This window comes from Alosa pseudoharengus, unplaced genomic scaffold (genome assembly GCF_046254945.1).
Source record: "Alosa pseudoharengus isolate Yale_2024_CS ecotype anadromous, Long Island Sound unplaced genomic scaffold, YU_APseudo_1.1 YU_APseudo_1.1_scf_23, whole genome shotgun sequence".
Classification (NCBI taxonomy): Eukaryota; Metazoa; Chordata; class Actinopteri; order Clupeiformes; family Clupeidae; genus Alosa; species Alosa pseudoharengus.
In genome coordinates, this window is record NW_027468685.1 from 15,033,275 (window position 1) to 15,056,248 (window position 22,974).

General features: G+C 42.2%; 1 protein-coding gene across 1 annotated transcript; it reads right to left on the reverse strand.

Moving 5' to 3' along the window:
• Positions 1 to 1,878: 1,878 nt before the first annotated feature.
• casd1 (CAS1 domain sialic acid O acetyltransferase 1) lies at positions 1,879 to 14,726 on the reverse strand. Its single transcript, XM_076301737.1, has 18 exons — positions 14,567 to 14,726; positions 13,324 to 13,420; positions 13,043 to 13,163; positions 12,785 to 12,829; positions 11,753 to 11,815; positions 11,409 to 11,450; positions 10,977 to 11,100; positions 10,626 to 10,840; positions 9,339 to 9,773; positions 8,978 to 9,067; positions 8,430 to 8,549; positions 7,843 to 7,999; positions 7,655 to 7,734; positions 7,428 to 7,529; positions 7,068 to 7,208; positions 5,888 to 5,965; positions 5,590 to 5,682; positions 1,879 to 4,782 (listed from the first exon to the last, which is right to left on the reverse strand). The coding sequence occupies exons 1-18, from the start codon at positions 14,697 to 14,699 to the stop codon at positions 4,531 to 4,533; spliced, it is 2,388 nt and encodes a 795-aa protein (XP_076157852.1). The 5' UTR covers positions 14,700 to 14,726; the 3' UTR covers positions 1,879 to 4,530.
• Positions 14,727 to 22,974: the final 8,248 nt, after the last annotated feature.

Below are 22,974 nucleotides of genomic sequence, written 5' to 3' on the forward strand. Positions count from 1 at the left end.
TATGTAGGCATGCATTTATAGCACAAAAAGGGAAATGCAGTTCAGTTTAAAAAGAGGCCAACCTGTTTGATTTGTTGTACTACATTGGTTATGGAAAATTATGGCGGAATTATGGTGTTGAGGAAAAACTGGTCCACTTCTCGAATCCAATTAGCAATTAATCACTTAACTATTTACTAATTAGCACTCTGGAAAAGGCTGGAGACAATGCAGACAGGAGATCTCTGAAGACTGTTGATCTTTATTCACCGTATTGCAGTGATAGTCCAGCCTAAACGATGTCCAGACCAGTCGTCAAGCAATAGGGTAAGGTGAGATGTCATCAGCTGGCTCCCCCCGATGAGATCTGATTAAAAGATGGCTGCGGTCTATCTTTTATACCCCTTAACCTTAGAGTTGTGCCCTCTCCTCGTGCCATTCTCGAAAGACACCTTTTGGCCAATCAGCATCTACCAGGGTTACGAATATTGGTGGAAACCATTTTCCCATTATGCATAAAAATATATGCAAAACTATCTAGTTCTGGGTCTTTCCGGTTCTATCCAGTTGGGTGTAAGCAGGGCTTTCTTATCTTGTTTACTTCATAGCATACCTGTTACTTGTCCTTGCTCTTATCCTCACCAGCTGGCACCATCCTGTCTCTTGGCCATCATATGAAAGGCCTAGTGTCTACTTTATCCTCCTGCACCCCACTCCTTGACTGCTGTTCAAGATGTGTACAGGCCTTGAAAGTCTCATAATAACTGCAGTAATATTAAAGTTTATAAAACCATACATGCATCCTTTAAGTCATAGAAAAACACGACAGTAGTTTGCTTTGTTACAGTTTATTCCACTGTGGCAAAGCCTGCTTGTTGTCAGTTCAATCATTGTTTACATTGATATGGGCCGGTGTTTTTACCAGATGTAGGCCTACTTCATAGGAGCCTCAATGTAGAGAATTAATAGCCCCCTGCTAGCCAATCAGAAAATAGTATTTCTTGTGTCTTTGGGATATGTTTTCAATAATATGCCTTGTAGTGTAGTTTCTTTTAAAAGTTGGTATCCCATAATTACCATTATGTACCATTGTGTGGGTATTTTTGTATTTTCAAATTACGAATTATTAGTATTTTATTTAAATATTTTTTTCACATCAGTATTATTTTTTATGTTTATCTTGTTGCATTTCATAAGACAGTTTTTATAGTTTGTAAATAGTTTTTGATGTATTTGTGCCCACCTCTGGCTAGATGGCAGTCTACGTATCCACAGGAGGGCGTGAGTACACAGACCTAAACTGACGGGTGGAAAAAGTTCACACGGGTATCTGAAATGACTATAGCTTGGGTTTACATGGATATTTCAGGTTGTAGCATGTAGTAACAAAGCAATGTAGTAACAAAGACCAGCCATCATGTAAAATCAGTCCGGCTGATTTGACCAGAAATAAGCAGCTTAAACCAGTTGCTGTGTGGATTTGAGAGACAAATAGCTGATGTAAATTTTAATGAAGAGGACATTATCACATCCTCCTTAGTGGATTTCAGTGTAAGTTACTTACAGCCTGCAACCTGAAGAGGTCAGTCATGAGCCAAGAAACTCCATGCCTTTAAGGAGTTTTGTTAGAAAGCCCCAAACCAATATAGCAAAGAACTTCATAACTTTTCCTGTGTATAACTGAAATCTATAGGTTTCCCACTCTCTCAAAACAACCAGTCCCAAACCAACATAACAAAGAACCCATGAATAATTAAAATGTATAGAATTCAAGTAATACCTGAAGGATTTTCTGTGGGTAATTAAATAAATACCTTATACTTTAATTCTGGCAAAATAGTAATAGGAACAAAGGCTATTTTTTAACCCTAAGTAAAAGAAAGCACACAACCAGACATGTCCAAGGACATTTTTATCATCAATAACCATGAAGTGTACAACAGGAGCGAAACCAAATGTTCTGAAAATAAAAAACAGGATATCTTTTTCACATTTGAAGACACCACAAATGTATTTACAAAGCAAAATAAAACTCAAGGCCCTGGGATAAAGCTTCTCTTGTTTAAATATATACCAGTCCAACTATACAAAAACAAAATGGAGGCTGTAAATAAGGTCACATGATGTCTCCACATGTCCCAGAATAGCCATTATACAGTACACTAAAATTAACCATTATTTAAGCATACAATGAGTGTGTGAGAATACAAAGCTGCCCTTTTGTCGAGCAGCTGCAACACCCATAAAATGAAACATAATCACACCAGTTTGTTAGCTGTGTGAAACAGAAGTTCACTTTTGTTTGCCTTGACACGGTTAAATGCCTCCCTACAATGGAAGAAAAATGTCAAACTTCTTATGCAGAAATGATCTGCATTGTCAGAACAGGGTTTTTTTGTGTTAATAGTTTGTTTTTGTTGGTATTTTTTCTGAAAGACAAAGAATTCAGGACCCATAAATGTATTCAGTTTCAAATATAGACAATAGCAGTGCAGTCGCAGTTGCTATGGTCACTTGTCACACAGGAAGAGAACACACAACCCCCCTTCGTTAGGAAAGCCCATGATGGCACATCAACTGAAGTATACCACATATTAGGGGACAGTAGCCTTAAAATTCAGATTCACACACTTTACAATATGCTTTGCTAAAGTTATAACAGAATAACGGGCAAAGTTATTTTCTCTTTTCACATGGTTGAACATTGAGTATCTGTCGTTATAACTGTAAATGTACTTGTTATTCTTTTAAAAATGAACTGGCTGTGAAATGCTTAAGACAATGGTGGTGCCACTGTGCGAGACTTCTATTGGTGCATCTTTAATGGACAGCTGACAGTGCACACCAATGCATACAGATAGCGCTATTCACATGGCTGTGGTTTAGTCAGTCATAATCCCATACAAGCTAGGTGTAAACAGACTAAGAAGCAAGAACACTGCAAATCTCAAAATTAAAAATTGTTGCTCAATCTCCCTGTGCGTTCATCCTGTCTTTATGTATCAGTCAGACACTCCTGGCCGTGATTCCAAGTAGTTGGTTTAGTGGCAAACCTAGGTAAGATAACCCAGAGGAAGTTGTAAACCTGATAATAGAACAGCCCGGGGGGGGTTCAATTTCCAAACTAAACAAAGCTAATGGGCTCTTCTGTTAGGAGCTTTACCAACTTCTCTGACACCACCCATCTTCACAAAAATACAAAAGCTCAAAGTACCACCTCTGAGAAACGTTCACACAGGAGTGGCTACTAAGAGGGAGGGGGAGGGGGAGGGGGGGGGGAGTGTGTGTGTCCTCACTATTATAATAATGCTACCGCTTCAAGCAATTGGGAGCAGATGCAGAGTAGTATGCCTTCAATACGATGATATTAAATACCCATAAAATGTCATCACAATTTTCTTAAAAAAGCCTGTGCTTTTCAAAAGATTGGCATTCATTTTCAGTGGTTAAAAGACCAACACTTGATGATATGCAAAATGTGATCATTTACCCTAACCCCCCCTCCCCTTTGGATGTACAAATGTAGGGAAAGAGACCTTTACAATCAGCCAATGGAAAAAAAAATCTGGCACTGCTACTTTGATTGGGGTAGATTCAAGTAAACAGTGGAGCCTTCCCCGATGACCTTCTGAAAGTCCTGCCCTTGCATTTGAATGCATAGCTGACTTTAAAAGCCACCCTTGTATGAGGTGAGAGTATGAATGCCTTCGCGAATACTTCATTCACATACAGTAGTCAAAAGCACAGACACAGCAACAAGGGGAAAAAGCCATGAGGAGGATAAAAACATCAAAATACAAACACAAATATACACCAGTATAAAATATAAGCTTAATTTAAAACATTAAATACTGTACATTGAGAACGAATTAAAAGCGGTGTCAGAGCTATGACATCACAGCACTGGTCAGTGCAAAGGCAAAAGAAACCATTCAAATTTTCAGCAATCAAATCTTTTTTTGTTGTTTTTCTTAAATGATCTTTATAGCTACGGTGTTCTCGACTGGACGGAGAAGGAACCGCTCTCATCTGGGAAAGTATCATTCATTCTAGGGTCCGCTTGTAGGTCCTAGGTTTGTTCTAGGCCTTTAACGAGACATTTGTTTGGCTGACTGTAAACAAGTTTGCAGGCGAGATTGATAAAGATTGCTATTGAAGAGCTCCTTGGGTATGGCCTGGCACACCTCTGTGTCCGCGACTGCATCCGTCATTCAGTTAGATTCATCTGTGTAGCAAGACTATCACTCCCCTCACACAAAATGGGAGCTGTCTGCGAAGTCAAGGATCCCGACAAATCACAGCAGCGCAGCTGGAAGGCACAGCTTTCAGCCCTCGTTTCACCCCCTCCTCCCCACTGACCTTTATCCGACCCTCTTGACCAAGTCCAGCTGGAAGTGACCCCTTTCACAGTCACCCCCGAACCTCGTCCTCCATCTTCTCCAGTGCCCGGCGATCCAGTTTCCATGCCAACTGGCTCCTTCCCCACCCCCCAGCATCACGTCATGTCTCGTAAACCCCCATCCACTTCCTGCCCCCTGTCCACCCTCCTTCTCAGTGGTCCTGGGAGAGCAGCAGCACGACGGCCAGGAAGACGCCCATGGCCAGCATCCTCTTGAGCAGCGGGCCGTTCTCCTTGGGGATGGCCACCTGCGCCAGGTCGTTGGTGATCTGCGAGATCTCGTGCGCCACACACACGAAGATGAAGGTGCTGACGATGATGTTGAGCGAGGGGTTGCCAGGCACCAGCACCAGGATGCCCTTGGTGTCGGCCGCCAGCCAGATGTGGTACTGGCAGATGAAGAGCTGAGGCAGGAGGAGGAACAGATGAGGGCGGTTAAACTAAAGGAAAATATATAGGATACAGGATACACGGCTATTTGGGATCATACTATCAGAGAGGGTTGAAACGGATCTTTGGTAGTATGAAAGCCTGTGTTTGCCTGTATAGTTCAAGTTCAATAAGTTTTACTAAAGATCAACTAGGCTATTCTGGGCTTACACGGCTTTGTTGAGCAGATTGAAAGTGATTAGCTTTACAATATATTGACCCGTTTTGTATTCTGTGGTAATTTCTAGAGTATTTTTTTTCACTGTCATGATGTATTTAAACTGAGCCAACATGATTTTGTGATTTGTGCTTACACAATAAAATTAATTTAGTTTACTTTCATAAAACTAATTTTAAGTACAGGACCGAATACACACTACAGTACAATAAAATGTAGGTATGTGAAATAGGACACACTGATAGGCTATCCAAAGTAAATTCAGGCCTAGACAATGTAAAATTGAATTTCTTGATAATCCACTTCTTCAAGCTTACTTTACTGAATAACACATTCTTGAAGACAAGCAAAGGAAGGAGCCAGTGTATCAGCTGATTTTAGATCAAGGGTGGTTTAAGACAGAAACACCTTATCACCCTATCATTTGTAGTGATTTAGTGTTTCTGTTTTTGTCTGAATTGACAACATCAATTATCTCCCCATCCTGCCTGAAAAAATGCTGCCCAACCACATACAGTATGTCTACAAAGCCATGAAAACCACACCCACATAAACATAAGATATGAGGTTATGACAAAACACATCACTAGAAAACTCGCCTTACCTCTAGGGAGATCCTCCCAAACCAGGCAAAGAATGAGCTGTACAGGGAACGGGCGTAGCCAGGAATGTTCCGGATTAACACGAAGGCCAGGATCTGAAGCGCAAGCAGTTGAAAAAAATCAAGAGTCTTTTGACAGCATAATGCAATTTCACCACAGTTCAAAATAAACATGACGTTGACTCTGTAAACACAGTTTACAGCATAATATATGATCATATACAGTATACTGGTACAAAACACAGTTTACAGTATAATAAAACATGCAGTATACTGGTTCAAAAGATTGTAATGGATTTACCTGCACCACAGAGATATAGGGGTGCATCTCGTTGCACTCTGTTTTGTTCTTGCAGCTACTGGCCCATATGGAGTAGGTCTGACACATGGAAGTAACAGGCATTTTAAAGATTTAAAGAAATTAGAAGAAGAAAATTGCTTCCACATGATCTAACTGATGGCATGATGGTAACATATATGTTTAAAATTAACATTTAAAATCGCTGCTTTCACATCATCACCATTTGGGTTGAACAACCAGTTTATTTAAGGGAGGATCAGTGTGCTAGCCTAGAAATCTAGACGCACCTTAGCCAGGGCTAGTCTAGCAACTCTCCGTTGTGAGCTCGAAAAATTAAACTTCTATCAGGCCTATCAAATCGTGTATAGAGTCGTTAGGCTGGCTTAACATAATGATTGATGGCAGAGTTGCAACGGTTTGGCTTGAATTCCCTGCTACTTGAAAACAAATCAGATGGATGTTGCTGTTGGCGAACAGTGTGACACGAGTTAAGCTTTTATTAAATTGGCAAAAGTTTGAACTAGCCAACTAGCTCCGCTGGTGGGAAACGCATGGGACTCATAGCGATGTCCTATTGCGTGCAGAGGGAATTTGAAAGACAACCGATTATCCCGCCCCTCGGACTGAGCACTGCGAACGGTGAGTGCCCAGACCCTACATTTTAATGTGGGTCTGGCTAGTCAGGCTATCAGTGTGCTAGATTTTGAATTTTTTTTTTAACATAGTGGAAGCAAGGCTTGACAACAGCTTTCATCGCACACACTGTCTAATAACATCAATCGTATAGTTTGTGTGTATGTCAGTGATTCAATTATATTCAGTTCTGCTTCAGCCAGTTATTATGTGTTTCTCTAAATAAACCCTATGTGCTAGTTTCCTGAACATGGATTAAAGCCTAGCCTTAGACAAAAAGAGAACTTCAAGGGAGATTTCTAGGCCTAGTCCATGTATGGGAAACTGGCCCTACATGTTTTAGTCAGATGCTGATGGTGCTTTGCATTGGAGATTTTCATACACTGCTGATTCCATAAACACAACAAAAGCGATGTCCTTGATCCTACTGTGCCTCCACCCTCTCCCCGAGGGACTGGGAATGACTTAATGGCCAGTGGTTAGAGCTGTGCGAGCTCAGAAAGCCCCCCAACATCCCTTACTGAGTGCCGAGTCCCAGGCTCCTCACCATGAATGACACCACCGACACGAAGATGAGGCAGTTGGAGACACGGGTGGAGAAGAGGGGCTCCCCCTTGCCTTCCGAGAGCAGCTGACACTTCTGCAGCGCCAGGTACATGAAAGCAAACACCATCCCATGGATCACTGCCTGTGAAGTGAACACACACACACACACACACAAATTATAAGCGGTTTGGCTTCACTGGTTGCAACTGATGAGTCATCGAGGTTGTTAGGCAACATGACACTGTGGCTTTGATGAGACAAGTAAATACCTGGCAGGCAGGCACATGGCACATCCTCACTGACAACCACATTTCAGGATGCAACACACACACACACACACACACACACACACAAAACGTACAAATCTATCGAGCTTCCAACGGAACCACCATTCATGGATGTCTCCCTTCAACTCAAAGAGCTTTGAAATTGGCCAGACGGAGAAGACACTCTCAAAGAACACCTGTCAAAGTAGACACACAGAACAGACGTGGCATCAGACATCCAGAGCACTTTTTACACACTTAACAAGGCAATTCTACGAGGCAGCCATTTCCATTTCATTTGGTTAGGATGTGGGTGACTTACCTGCGAATACGCAAAAACACATATGAAGACTAGCAAGCCGAGTAGCTTCATCAGAATCCCCAAATTCCATATGCCGTTGGCTGCCAAGAACAACAAATGCAAACATGCTGTAAACAACACAAGGCAAACATTACACATCCCCGTTTATATGTACATAAGGATTATTTATTAGGTTTTATAGACAATACCATTGGCCTTCTTCTGCTGGATCTGGGGCCAGAGAGCCATAGTGGCGTAGACTACAACAAACCAGAATGTCACCAGTGGCACAAAGTAATAAAACTGGTACGGCCTGTCCATGACCAAACACAGCACTACCACCAGGAAGTTAAGCCGGAACAGCACCTTGGGAAAAATAAAGATAAAGTACAGATAAAGATAAGCACTATCGTCATAGTAACCTTGGGCTATATAAAATTAAACCATATAATCATGCTATGTCAGACAATATAAAAATAAGGCTACAAAATCAGCCCATAAAGCAGCAGCCCAACAGCGTTTAATCCTTGACTTATAACTTCACACAACAGTTGAAAGCCTTGTACAGTGGCTTTCCAAATTCAAAATACATATACACATTTCATGCAAGCACTTCATACTGTCTGAGGCCGACATAAAGACATAGAGTAAATGCAATCATAGTGTCCTCCCTGATCACCAACAGTTCAGCTACTGAAACAGAACATCTAAGTGGTATGAGAAGGCAAACACCCAGTGGCCTTCGGCCACAGCCCACAGGCAGTACTGAAGGTCAATGCTCTCTCGCTGTTGTTACCTGGCACACTCTGTAGAGACCAAAGTCTCCCTTGAGCCAGAAAAAGGAGAAGTGTCCGTATCCCGTCTGGAAAAGGTATGCCGCCACAAGAACTCGCACATGCATGTAGACCGGTAGGAACTGGAAAGAGGCAAAGTAGAGTCAACAATGCATTCCTGTGTATAAGTATCTTTTGATCCCATGAGGGAAATTTGGTCTCTGCATTTATCCCAATCCGTGAATTAGTGAAACACACACACAGCACACAGTGAACACACAGTGAGGTAAAGCACACACTAACCCGGAGCAGTAAGCTGCCTGCTACAGCGGCGCTCGGGGAGCAGTGAGGGGTTAGGTGCCTTGCTCAAGGGCACTCCAGCCGTGGATGTGGGCATGGGAGAGCAGTGCTCAACCACTTCCCCTGCCCACATTTTTCCTACTGGTCGGGGATCGAACCGGCAACCCTTCGGTTACAAGCCCGAAGCCCTAACCAGTAGGCCACAGCTACCCCAATATGTATAGCAGGCAGGGAAGACGAAGTGGCAACAATAGTGAGAGGACAAACTCACAGCACTCGCTCCAGAGATGTGGTAGATTAGGATGACCAGCTGCATCCAGCCTTTCCATTCATCTGTCTGCTCTCTGTTCAGAAATTTCGTCTGCACAGTCAGATGAGAAAAAAAATGTTAAGACAACTAATAACTAGACAACGTCTTTATGCTCTGATATTCAAAAGTAACTTCAGTGTCTTTCTGTGAATGCATTAGTATGTCCAATTTTTTTTTTGTACATTATCCAGCACTGCATAGTAGAGATGTCTATAGGTTAGCCTACACAGACTTTTCATATATTGTGCATTTCACACGGCCTCTATAGAGAATGCATATATGTGAAAACCAGCTGTAGCTGACTTGAGAGAAGGAGGCCTACCTCTTTGCTGTTCTCGCTGTAGAAGATCCCCAGCACAAACATGTAGATGAGCGGGATGAAGAAGGTGGAGTGAGTGTAGAACTTCTGCTCCTTCATGAAGACGTCGGCGCGGTCGCACAGGTAGAAGTAAGCCATGATGAGGCCCATCTTGCACAAGGCCAACAGTGGGCCGCGGGAGTTGAGGGCAGCCGCCACCGCCGAGCCGGGCTTCTTCTTCTCCTCGCCGCACTCCACGTCGACGGGTGCCGGCGGACGGCTCTTGCGCTGGCGCCGGTAGCCGAGGACGTGGAGCGCCAGGAAGCCCGCAGCGCAGGCCAGGAAGGCTATGGCCGTCAGCTTCTGCAGGCCACTGGTGGCGGGGAGGGCCTGGCAGCAGGAGCCGTCGATGGGCTGGAGGACCTTGTTGCAGACAGCGTTCATCATCACCATGGCGCCCTGGTTGGGAGGATGGGAGGGAGTGGCGTGAGACAAGGTGTGCCATGTGAGTGTAACTGTGTGTGAATGTCTTGGCGAGTCTCTATGTACGAGTGAGTGTGTGTGAGAGTGTGTGAGAGTGTGTGTGTGTGTGTGTGTGTGTGTGTGTGTGTGTGTGTGTGTGTGTGAGTTAGTATGGGAATGTGAATGAGCATGTGTATCCATACAACTCATGTGACACGGCATGGTACTAGGGATGAGAATTGACATAGATCTGATGATACGATACATCACAATATTTGGGCCACTATACAATATTATTGCAACTCCTTATGTTTTACGATACAGCCAGTATCGTGACTCAATTCTGCAATACATTACAATTTAGTTCTAGTCATTTAGAGTCTGCAGCCATCTTGGCTAAAAATTGGTAAAATTGTCTCACAGTGTCAAATGCTCAGACAGACTCATACTAACTGTAATATACACTGTAATGACACATCAAGGGCACAACAGTGGCAGCCAGGAATTGAACCCACAAATTTTCTGGCTGCTGCATCCTTGGCTACTATGGCACCATCACAACTATGAATAAATCAATATTGTGATACTTTGTTCTGCAGCAATATAATATATAGTAATATATAGTGCCAAAAAAAACAATGCAATACTACAATACTTTATATGATAAGAGCAGTGGCAACATAAACATGTTCTTAGGTTAACTTATCTTTGTCTATATTCACCAAGTCACAGGAAACCATGTAAATAAGCCCTCCTGCTCCTGCAAATACCCATAACTCTAACTCCACATCATCCCTTGGGTCTTCTATCTACTCACAAACAAAGCACCATTATAAATAGAACACCAACCACATCTCTAGTGCCCACGGGCACGTGCAAGCCGTCGTCAGACTGGGCGACCGTTTCCATGGCAGCTTGCCGGGAGGCCTTCAGAAAGCGGATCCTGGCCTTAGCGTTCTTCTTGCTGCTGTTGAGGGCGCTCACAGCCGCCTCGTTATACATGTCGATCTGCTCGTTGGTGATCATCTTACGGCTCTCGCTCAGCAGCTCCTCAGAGACAGGATCTGGAACACGGCATTAACTATTATAAACAACTATTATACATGAAGGGAGAAGACCGATGGAGGACCATATCCACTTCTGTAAGAAACTGCATCCACTCAAAAGAAAACAAACAAGATAAATAGGCCTCTTGCCTACCTTGCAAAACCCAGTAGACCTCGGTGTCCACAGCTAGGGTCTCCAGCAATGGCGCTATGGCCGTGATGTTGGCTTTGTAGTGGAGCACGGTTTCGCTGCTGCCGCTGTGGAGTTTGATGGACCACTACACAGACAGACCACATAATGATCAGGGAGATGGTATTTCAAAGCCTGGAAAGGCTTTTCAGCCAGCACATAAACTTCCGGAGGACCATCATTTGTGTTGTAGTGTCTATTGTTTTAGTGGACCTGTTTTGCACCTAGTGAATGAGTGTATTACAATGCTGAAGAATTTATGTGTGTGTCAAAATTAAATATATATGTATGTCAGAATGAACACAAAAGGAGCAGAATGATGCTGTTACACTGATGCTCCACCGGAAATACACTGCTGTTTGAAAAGCCTTCCGTGGCATATAGTCTTTCACTTACCGTTGCAGCACCCATTATGATGACATCTGGTTTTGCAGACATCTGCAAAAAAAAAACAAACATTGTCAGATCTAGCAGTCTCTAAAATACAACGGGCCCCAATTTGAAGTCTAACTAAAGCTTGCTTAATAATGAAGCAAAATCTAATTTAATGTAATACCACAAGATAGGTCCTAAGCACAAACAGCGGTGGGTCGGCTAAAAGCTCTCACACCACATGATGCTGTTAGTTCGTGCATGAGTCGAGAACTTTGCACTTTACCCAGAATTTAAATCAGGGCTCCACTGTGTAACTGCATCACACACACATGAAATAAAGAGAATTATTAAGATATTGTCCGCACCTCTATATATGCTTGAAGATGTTCCTTCAGAGAGTTGTTCACTTCTGTGTACCAAAAGAAATCCTGCAAACAAGCAAAGGAAGCACTTAGATAGATAGATAGATAGATAGATACTTTATTGATCCCCAAGGGGAAATTCAAGGTCTCAGTAGCATACAGACATCACACATAACATCAGGGTTCCTACACATTTTCCATTTCAAAATTCCATACTTTTTCCATACTCAAATTTCCAAACTTCTTGGTAGATTTTTCTGACCATATTTTCGACATTGTGGCCACATCTGGTTTGGGATAACTCGGTGAAAACAAAGGTATAGACAACTGAAGTGAATTAAAAAATGACACTTAATATTCGTCCATTTAGCTGGGTCATTTTTAGTTGTATCTTAGTTGTATCAGAGACGGTTGATAATATGTATATTAAGGATCTTTGGTTGTATCTTGACGATGGGAACTGACAGTTAAGCTACACAACAGTAGGAATGGTTCATTATGACCTGAGTGAAGTGATTAGTACTGCAAATGCGATAGTCTGGAAACACAAATATTTTTCCATATCCTTGTTTCTTTTTTCCATACTTATCCAGACCTGGAAATTACTAAAATCAAATTCCATACTTTTACAGGTTTTCCATACTGCGTAGGAACCCTGCAACATGCACTAACAGCAGAAAAAGTAATAAAAGTATATAATATAAAAAACAACTAAGCAATAAGGACCGTAGAAGATAAAGAATATACAAATTATACTAAATAACACTAAATCTAAATCAAGTCTAAAACAGTATCCACATAGTGTGCTTAGGGGTGATTAAGCATGAGGCGCTTGCAATGACTGAGGCAGGGACTGAGCCTGTGATTCTCTGTGCATAGTAAGGTAAGGTGCTCTATGAGAGTGAGACTTAATCATCTATGGGCTATTTTTACCTTCCTTGCTATTATTTTTCGCAGGCTTGAGATTAAAGCAAGTACAGGAAATGTTGTCTGTGTACACAAATTTGAGGATCATTATGCAAATTACAAGCTCACCACATTGAGTGAGGAGGCCCGATCTTCGAAGGGGATATTTTCATGCTGGTGAGAGAGAGAGAAAGAGAGAGAGATGGAGAGATTTCAGGAACTGAAAAGATTTTCTTTTGCACAATGTAATGGCAAATACACTGTGTATACTTAGAGGGAGAATGTAACGTATGACTGCAAATTATCTTAATTTTCCATATTCAAAGATCAAAGATATTCAGAAACATAATAAGCCATGTAAATGTAAACGTGTCAGTCAGGACCAACCTTAATTCCTTCTTCTCTGTAGTCAGGGTAAATAATTTTGACATAGGAATAAAAAAGTTGCCGAATTCTGGAGTCACCAATAAATGCCACACTCTTGTGGCTGAGGCAAGACTTGGCTTCACTGCAAAATAAAAAACCTTGTGATTAAACCTGAAACGAGTGAATGTTCTGTAAACTAAAGCCTACAAGACTCAAAAAGGCAACTGAAGTTCACCCTGACCAGTTTAGAAATAGGCTAGGCGTTTCCTAAACCAGACCGATGGTTTGCGACCTTGACTTACGTGCTTTTGTATTTGTGCATCATACAGCCATAAGGCTGCCACACGTTCTCCCCCAAAAACCGACCGCTTGACAGCAGCCACTCACATGTGTCTCCACCTATGGACCAACAAATATCAAATTATCTACATTAACATTCCAATATGTTGCCTTTATTTCATCTGTCAATAATGCGAAATTGGAACACATAGCCAACAAGAACCTTGAGAGAACTGCTACTGGATAATGCACTAAATAAGTTTAAGATAATTTGACCACTACCTCCCTTAGCATTTGTGACGGTCTTGACAGAACCGAACACAACACACCTTAATTTCAGCTATACTTCAGCCAAATTTAATGATCAAAATGTCACATAGCAACTAGCTTTTCGGAAACACCAACAAATTATTTCAAAGATCACAACCCTAGGGTGGAATGCATTCGCGAGAGGTTTTTTTTCCCCATGGACAATAGGACCAGCCAAACCTGTCTGGTTAGATTGAGGGTGCTGCTTGAAACCAAACAGGACACATTCTGCCTGTCATGAAGCTGCACTGTTGCAGCGACCTGATACTGATAGCTGTGTAGCAAATTATAATCTCTGTGTCGTCGCTGGCATGTTAGCAGATACCCTACCCTTGGATTTAACAGAATGGGTTCATTCTTTCCCTTTCTTTTGAATTTAACTTAGCTGGCTTATCAAACGTGAACGAGACAAGCTACTGGGTAAATGAACGGCTAGACAGCTCAACGTTTACGTTACACTGCTATACAACTGATAATCTACTTTTCAAACACTACAAGAACACGGAAACACTGTTATTGATATTGTCAGTGACAGCAGGCTACTGATCTTGGTTAACATTAGATAACAGTTAGCAAGTTACAGCCAGCTACAACTTGTTGTGGTAGCTAACATTAGCGACTCAACTACATGAACGATGTAAACACGGATGACGACCGAAATCCACCTGCAGTAGCTAGCAGCTAGCATCTATCCTGCTAAACGGCGTGTTTCATGGTGAAGTTAAACAGAAATCAAACAGCAGGTCAGGCAATTATGTTCAGGCAGTTATATTCATTTTGACAAAAAACAAGGACTATCAGATCCCGAAACTCGAATTCTTCTTGATGAATTACTCGCTAGCAGACACAGCTCATTTTAACATTAGCTGTCACGAAGCAGCTAGCTTGCTATCGCTGCATGTAACGATAGCAGCTGCCTGGCTGGACTAATAACCTTAATCAGAGCAGCACACTTACCTCCATAGTACCGCGATGCAGAGTGAAATGCGATAAGAAGAACGACAGCGGTAAACGAGAGTAACTTTGCATTTTTAATACTAAAATACTGATTTATTTCTCGTTTGCCCAGGCTGTAGGCCAGGACCGCCATCTTGGCTCCTCCATGACAACAAGCAGATAGACGATCAACAGTAGCGGAGTAGTCGAACAGACAGCACACCGTCTCGGTGGTTGGGTGCATAGCTGGGTCGGTCATTTCGTCTGCTGCTCCTAGTGCATTGGCTGCCTCACCGGGGCCAGCTTCTTCAGCATGTTCTTCAGGTACAATGAGAGGCTCTTCATCCATTACTAAAACTAAAAAAACTAAAACTAGTTCTACGTGTATGTATGGAATTTGAGAATGTAGATCGGGGAGGTAGCCTGTACGGAATAGCGTGTAATGTTTTTCTATGTCACCTGAGATTGCTTTTGAAATGCCATAAGTCCTGTCGAACAAGAAAAACCAGCTTTTCAAAGTGTTATGTTTGAAGCAATGTTATAGGCGTAACAAACACCGGTAGAAGGAGCACAGCACAAGTTCTATATTTCTAATGTACGAAAATAGCCTATCATTCAAACACACACGTTGAAACCCACAGCAGACAGCCTGCCCTAGTCCTTCCCGGAAGAAAGGAGCGGTCTAGCTATGCATGGATAAGTAACATTAGATAGCCTACGTTTGATTACGCCTGCCAAAACAACATCAGCAAACTTAAAGCACAAAGAATCTTCGAAAATTCTTCCCTCTGTCATACGTCCTTTAACTTTCCTTAGTACTAGGCCATATCTTATAGTATTTGGGACAAAATATCATAGGAATCTTAGGAATACTGTAGCATTTTGGGACATACTATAGAAGTACTATACGACAAGGCTACTAATAGCGGCTATAGAATATTATAGAGGTAGGCCACACATCACAGAATGTTATGTTCTGTAATAGGCTAGGCCAGTGGTTTTCAAAGTGGGGGCCGGGGCCGCGAGGGGGTGCCAGGGGGGCCTCAGCAAGTTGGAAGGAAAAATAAAAACAACAAATAAATACATTTGACATTTTTAAAATATACCTATTACTATGAGGGTTGTTATACAATGTCATTATAATAATTTGTCGCATATCTGAACATTATATTTTCAATGATAATGACTGGGAATAATAATAGTAGAGCGATAGCTCTCAAATGCCATTTTTATGCTCCATCGCGAAGTGCTTGTGGCTAAAATAATTATTAGGATTAGCTTAATGAATTTTTACATTTGCCGTAGTATTGTCGATGGGTTTAAAAACACATCAAGGGGGTCCTTGGCCAGAACCTAGTGGTGTTTGGGGGGCCTTGTCGTAAAAAAAATGTGGGAACCCCTGGGCTAGGCTACCTCTATAATATCCTATAGCCCAGGGGTCTCAAACTCAAATTATCATCATTCATCGCATTCATGAGCGATAGCTTAATCTACACTGCGGTCATTTTTTGTGTCTAACCTTTAACATCAAATAAATCAATTGTCATCAGTTGTTGTATGGTATGCACGTCCATAGTGGGATATTTGCAGCACAGCACTATTAAAGCGCATTCGAGATCCAAAATGTTAGTAGAGGCGGAGCCCCACCTAAGATAGCCTATATGACAGAATCCTACACGTGAGATAACTTCGTTTTTAAGACAATGGATTGGTCAGTGTGCGGTAGATTACACGATTTGAGCTATAATTTAGCACATAACCTCCTCCCGACCAGGTTTGGTTGACAGCATAAGATACCATGGTGATATAGCGACACTAAAACAGATCCACTTTCGTGTCACAGCATAGCCTGGCTTTGAGCGCAACATACCTCGCTAACCCACTAATCGAGATTCGTAGCCTACACCCCACAGGCTAATTTAGTCAAGTCAAGTCAGTTTTATTTTTAAAGCGCATTTAACATGCACATAGTGCAACCCAAAGCGCTCCACAAACAAGACACATAACAACAAGACAAAAGATGCCGGATGGAGCGGCGTAGTCGCCAGCGTGCCCATGGCATCAAGACATGACAAATACATTTATTTTAGGATCTATTTAATCTCATCCCTTATCTCAGTCAGCAGTCACCACAAACGGAAACTAATAGTTATTCCACTGCCCACTTTGTTATCACATATAACTAGACCCACTGTCATTATTTAAACGTTTGTGATCATTAATTATACTAATTAATATTATAATATAATATTATAATATTAATTGTACGACCCCATCATTTGACTCTTTCTCTCCTCTTGATGAGGAAGCAGTCTCTCAATTGCTTCAGCGATGTCGTCCAACAACATGCCCATTAGATCCTGTCCCGTCCACTCTTCTACAGTCTATCTCACCCGCTGTTCTACCAGCAGTCACACATGTATTTAATGCTTCTCTCAGTTCTGGAATAGTTCCTTATTCTTTTAAACAGGCTAGGGTTACACCCCTGCTAAAGAAAAGTACACTTAATCCAACTGAGGTGAAGAACTACAGACCTGTCTCCCTTCTTCCTTTCTTGTCAAAGGTTTTGGAGAAAGTGGTCTTCAAGCAAGTTTGTGACTTTCTTCATCAGAATAATCTACTAGACCCTATGCAGTCTGGTTTCAAGAGTGGTCATTCTACTGAAACTGCTCTTCTGTCTGTGACTGAAGCATTGAGAATAGCTAAGTCCTCTGCTCAGTCATCAGTATTAATTCTACTAGATTTATCTGCAGCCTTTGATACTGTTAACCATGACATTCTCCTATCTATACTATCTGAACTGGGAATTTCTGGAAAAGCTCTTGACTGGTTTGAATCTTACCTTAAAGCGCGTTCTTTCAACGTGTCTTGGCAGGGACAGGTATCTAAGTCTCATGCCCTCACCACAGGTGTGCCTCAGGGATCAGTATTAGGACCCTTGCTTTTCTCTATTTACACCACTTCCTTAGGTGATACCATTCGCTCCCATGGATTTGACTATCACTGTTATGCAGACGACACTCAACTTTACCTGTCTTTCCCACCTGATGACTCTAGTGTTTCCCACCGGATTTCTGCATGCCTTAAGGATATTTCAGCCTGGATGAAAGATCGGCACCTTCAGCTTAATCTCTCAAAAACAGAGTTTTTGGTGTTTCCAGCTAAAACAGCTATTCCCCAACAGATTAACATCCAGCTTGACTCAACTTCACTGACCCCAACTAGATCGGCACGAAACTTGGGCGTTGTAATTGATGACCGACTTAACTTCTCTGAGCATATAGCTTCTATTGCAAAATCATGCCGGTTTATGCTTTACAACATTAGGAAGATCAGACCTTATCTGACACAAGATTCCACACAACTTCTTGTTCAGACCATGGTCATCTCTAAGCTGGACTATTGTAATTCACTGTTAGCTGGCTTACCCGCTTGTGTAACAAGATCATTACAGCTGATTCAAAATGCTGGAGCACGCCTGGTCTTCAATCAGCCAAAGAGGACACATGTAACTCCTCTCCTAGTTACTCTCCATTGGCTCCCTATAGTAGCCAGAATTAAATTTAAATCTCTCACTTTGGCCTATAGGACACTAACTAGATCTGCTCCTAGTTATTTTAATTCAATAATCAAGCCTTACATCCCCAACCGCCCACTGCGGTCTTCTGGTGAGCGTATGTTGTGTCGACCAGTCATAAAAACTGGGTCTAATTCCAGACTCTTTTCTTCAGTGGTTCCATGTTGGTGGAATGAACTGCCCAGTGGTCTCCGTTCCTGTGGTAGTTTTGGGTCGTTTAAGAGGGGTCTAAAGACATTCCTATTCAACATATACTTAGTTGTTTAAGCGCTTATGTGTTATGGTTTATATAATGTTGTTTTATTTTAATTGGGCTGTTAATTAATTTGACATTATTGTTTATTATTGATATTCTCCTTAATGTAGTCTTAGCATGTTATTGTTTTATATTATTGATTGAATTGACATTATTGTTTTTATTATTGCCTTTCCCCTTTTTTACATTGCTTTTTTATTAGGCTATTGATTGAATTGATATTATTGTGTACTACAACTATTCTCCTTACTATATTTGACCTAGATTTTAATCTGTTCCCTGTTCATTTTTAAATATTATTATGTTGTTTTGTATTTATATGTCGCTTTGGACAAAGGCGTCTGCTAAATCCATAACCATAACCATAACCATAACCATTAATTAACTTTTACATAGGCCTATCGCCATTCCCGACCTGTCATGCGACAATGTGACGTCACGGGAGCGCCGTAACCATTTTGCGCGTGGTGGTTACGGTACCGATCCACTTGCACGACCCGACATACGCATGGTGTCGCGCTGCCTCCCCTCGTTCAGTCGTGTGTGGGCGTTTCGTTTGAAATGTCAGTTACCAGCTCATATTCAGTTCGTTTTAACGTATCTTAAGTGTTTTTCCACAAATGGACCACAATTTTAGGCATGTACTTAACAGTATACAACACATTAATAGCCTTAACAAACTATGCAAGCCATTTCGAAATCTTGTTTTATTTAAACTACTCAAAGCAATCTCAAATCCTCACCAGAAACACCAACAGTCAACATATTCATCCAAATCCTAGTTTCGTTTGTTTTATGGACTACTACTTGGTCGTGGAAGAGATCGTTAAAACATTATTTGTCTTGTAAGCGGAACAAAGTTTCACAGGCACCGTTGTGGTAGAACAAAGGACCTACAAACTCGTCCTTTCATTGGAGAGTCGCCTCGCGTTCAACGGATTCATTTGCATAAAGCTGGGCATCGGCCAGCTTTTTGACGCGCGACATTATTTCAAATGCAGCGCTGCCTTCCCGGAATGCTTTGCGGGCGCGTTAAAGTCGCTTGACGTCACCCATAGGACTAGAGTGGAATGCGACACGACAAAATGAGGTGAAGTACAAGTGGATCGGTACCGCGCCTGTGATCCACTAGCATGCGATGCGAACTCACCAAATCGCAACGCTACCCTCCATGAGGACGCTTTGATGGGCGTTCCCTTTTGTAGATGTGTGGAAACAGGGCAAGAGCATGTAGCCTAGTAAACAACCAAACTAAATGTGTCCCTCCACTATTTTTAAATTAGGCTACCGAGGGAAAGTCACATCTATAAATTAGTTTGCAAGTTGGGCGGTCATTTCAATCATGAAGTTGTCCCTGTAGGATTCTAGCCACACATCATACAAACACAGAAATGTAGACACTGCTATGCTTATTTTTTCTCATCGGACATGTTTCTGTACGTTGGCGGTAACCAAACTACCGGAAAATTAGGTTTTGTTTAGGCTACGTGATGATGGACCTCCCCTGCGTTTTGCTCTACTATTGGATACTCGCCTCGCGATGGACGGATTCATTTGCATGAAGTTGGGGATTGCTGAACTTTTTGACGCGCCGCAGCCACAGCACTCGTCGCACCGCATACCCAGAATCCTACGCGGGTGCGGAATTCGCTTCTCATAGAAATGAATAGGGATACTGCGTCGCGGTGTTCGCATCGCATGCTAGTGGATCACCGGCGTCATGATTGAAATGACCGCCCAACTTGCAAACTAATTTATAGATGTGACTTTCCCTCGGTAGCCTAATTTAAAAATAGTGGAGGGAAACATTTTGTTTGGTTGTTTACTAGGCTACATGCTCTTGCCCTGTTTCCACACATCTACAAAAGGGAACGCCCATCAAAGCGTCCTCATGGAGGGTAGCGTTGCGATTTGGTGAGTTCGCATCGCATGCTAGTGGATCACAGGCGTCACTGTCTATGGGTCGCGGTCGCGGGTGGTCGCGACCATGGTCGCGACACTAGTTGCAATATTCTCCTAAACAGAGGTGTAGCTGTTTGTTGCTGTTGTGAAAATGCTATCGCTACCAGAGCCCGTCGCTACCATGGTCGCTACCTACTTTACACCGTAGAAGAAGCAATGAAGCCGCTCTAGTTGCCATGGTGAATCAGTGACTCTGTGATCGGTGGCGGGGTCTATTTGAGGGAGCCGTGAGCGCGCACTTATCCAGGATAGGTTTCACCCATGGTTTCACCTGGCTTGATGAATCCGTGATATCAGAGAATGTCTAATAAGTAGACGGGCTCAGGTGATATCTAATCCTGGCTTGCTCGTTGTGTAACCAATTAAGCCTGTACCCTCTTGTTTTGGATTCATTGAGCGCAGCTCAGTAACTTATCCCGGATGGCCCTAGGTGTCAGGGTTAAGAAAGCAACACCATTGGATTTTTATATCAACATTTTAAAAAGCCATGGCTTGAAATTGGTCAGAGATAAAGTTGTACTGTAAATGTAAAAATCTTTGAGTATAAACAAAAGTTTATGAAGGGGTAATTTACCCATCTAATTTGCCACTGGATGGCAAGGACCTCAAATTATGCACCTTTCAGTAAATACTGGATGTTGAGCCTATTTCAGCAGGTTTACTTTGTTTTTTGTCATATTACCCACATAACAAATTAACAGTAGGCCTAAGATGTATACCAACAATAGTAAACTATTACTAGCCTATAACCACAAGGCCTACAATAAAGTATCCTGGTCAAATCAGTTCCTATCGTGGGTGACTTTGTAGTTCTTCATAGCCCTATTTCTACTACCCCTGCTGTCTACCACGTCCATTACGGACACTATCATCACGATTACCACTGCAACCTCCAAGCTATGTTAATAAGCATTGTAATGCTTGTATACACGCAAAGACGCACCTTGAGAAGTACCGAGACTCAGCTGACACCAAGGTCTCCTCAGCAGGGGTGGAGGTCAGAACTGGAAAGAAGTGGCGCGCCCAGGACGCAGTGCAACGTGCGGAGGCAAGGCCCTGGTGGGCACGGTGGCTACTGGGCGGGCGGCCGTGCTACAGCAAAGCCGTGCTACAGCAAAGCCAGAGGGAAGGAGAAGCGGAAGCCTATCCAGTAGGAGGTACGAGCCTTGCTTCAGCAGAGTGGTGGACATGTCCAAGCAGGGGGCCTGGACAAAGTGGGAGTATACAGCTGGCCGTAAGATCAACTGGGCAGAACTCTGGAAGGCGGAGCCACACCATTTCAAGTTCTTGGTCCAGTCAGTGTATGACGTCCTCCCTAGCCCGGCCAACCTGTTCACCTGGGGCCTGGTGGTTTCACCTGCTTGCCAACTCTGCCAGAAAAGGGGATCACTAGAGCACATCCTCAGATGCTGCTCTAAGGCCTTGGGAGTTGGGCGTTATCGTTGGCGCCATGACCAGGTCCTGAAGGCAGTAGCAAACACCATCTGCACTGGCATTAACATCAGTTAATGCCAGTTAACAGCAACTTATCCATCCAAGCACTAACCAAGCACACATCTGCCTGTACTTCAGTGATTCAGCTGAGACAAGGGTTTCATTGGTCTGGCTGTGGGTCTTTCAGAGAAGACCTTGAATATTTCAGGAAAACAAAGCATTAAAAAAAAAATGTAGCAAACAGTATTTCTTCATAGAGGAAGAGTCCAGGTGCTAAAATGGCCTGTCTGCAGTCCAGATCTGTCTGATTGGGTGCATAATGGAATGAAAAACATGATTAAGAAGACTGTTGAGCAGCTGAAATCCCATATCAGGCAAGACACATTTCATTCTCACAACTCTACCAACTGGTCTCCTCAGTTCCTAAAACATTCAATACAATACAATAGAATTACAATATAATTTCTATCCTTCAACAGTTGATATGTTGTCTTTAAACTATTCTCAGGGTTAACATGATTTGTAAATAATAACATTAACAATAACAATAATTCACATTTTACAAAGCGTCCCAACTTTTTTGGAATTCGGGCCTAGTAATCAAAATTCTCATACAAAGTAGTGGGGTCACCATATCTTGATCTTCTATGTGATCATCCAGATGCTGGAATTTGACATACTCTGTCTGAATAGATAAATAAATTTGAGAAATAAGCATTTACACATGTGCTCTTTGCACCCCATTACACTTAAACAATGCCAATTAGATAATACCTAAAGAAAGTTTTAGTTTTAGCCTTATAGCAGCTTAAAGGGGATTGTAAATGAAGTATCAATTATTTGCATCCAAGATGTAAACTGAGTTATTAAAGAGCAAAGTAAAAGAATGGGCCATGGTCTGAAATTTTTGAGGAGTTTTTAAAGAGTTTTTCTTGCTCTCAGGCGCCATCTTCAGTACAGTAGGCTCAGAACATCTTCTTTGGCATTTCATAGTTTGTCCAATAGGTGGCTGTATTGTACTCCTAGTTTTAAAGTATAATAACTGTTGTAATTATTTGAGGTAAGAGAAAAGTTTTCAAATAGCAATGTCATGTCCATGGTAAAGCTACTTTAGTCATTTCTGTCCTCACCATTTGCTGGATAACAAGGACATAATTTATTTTAAAAATGTAATTATCATCTATGGGTTCAGCCATTAGT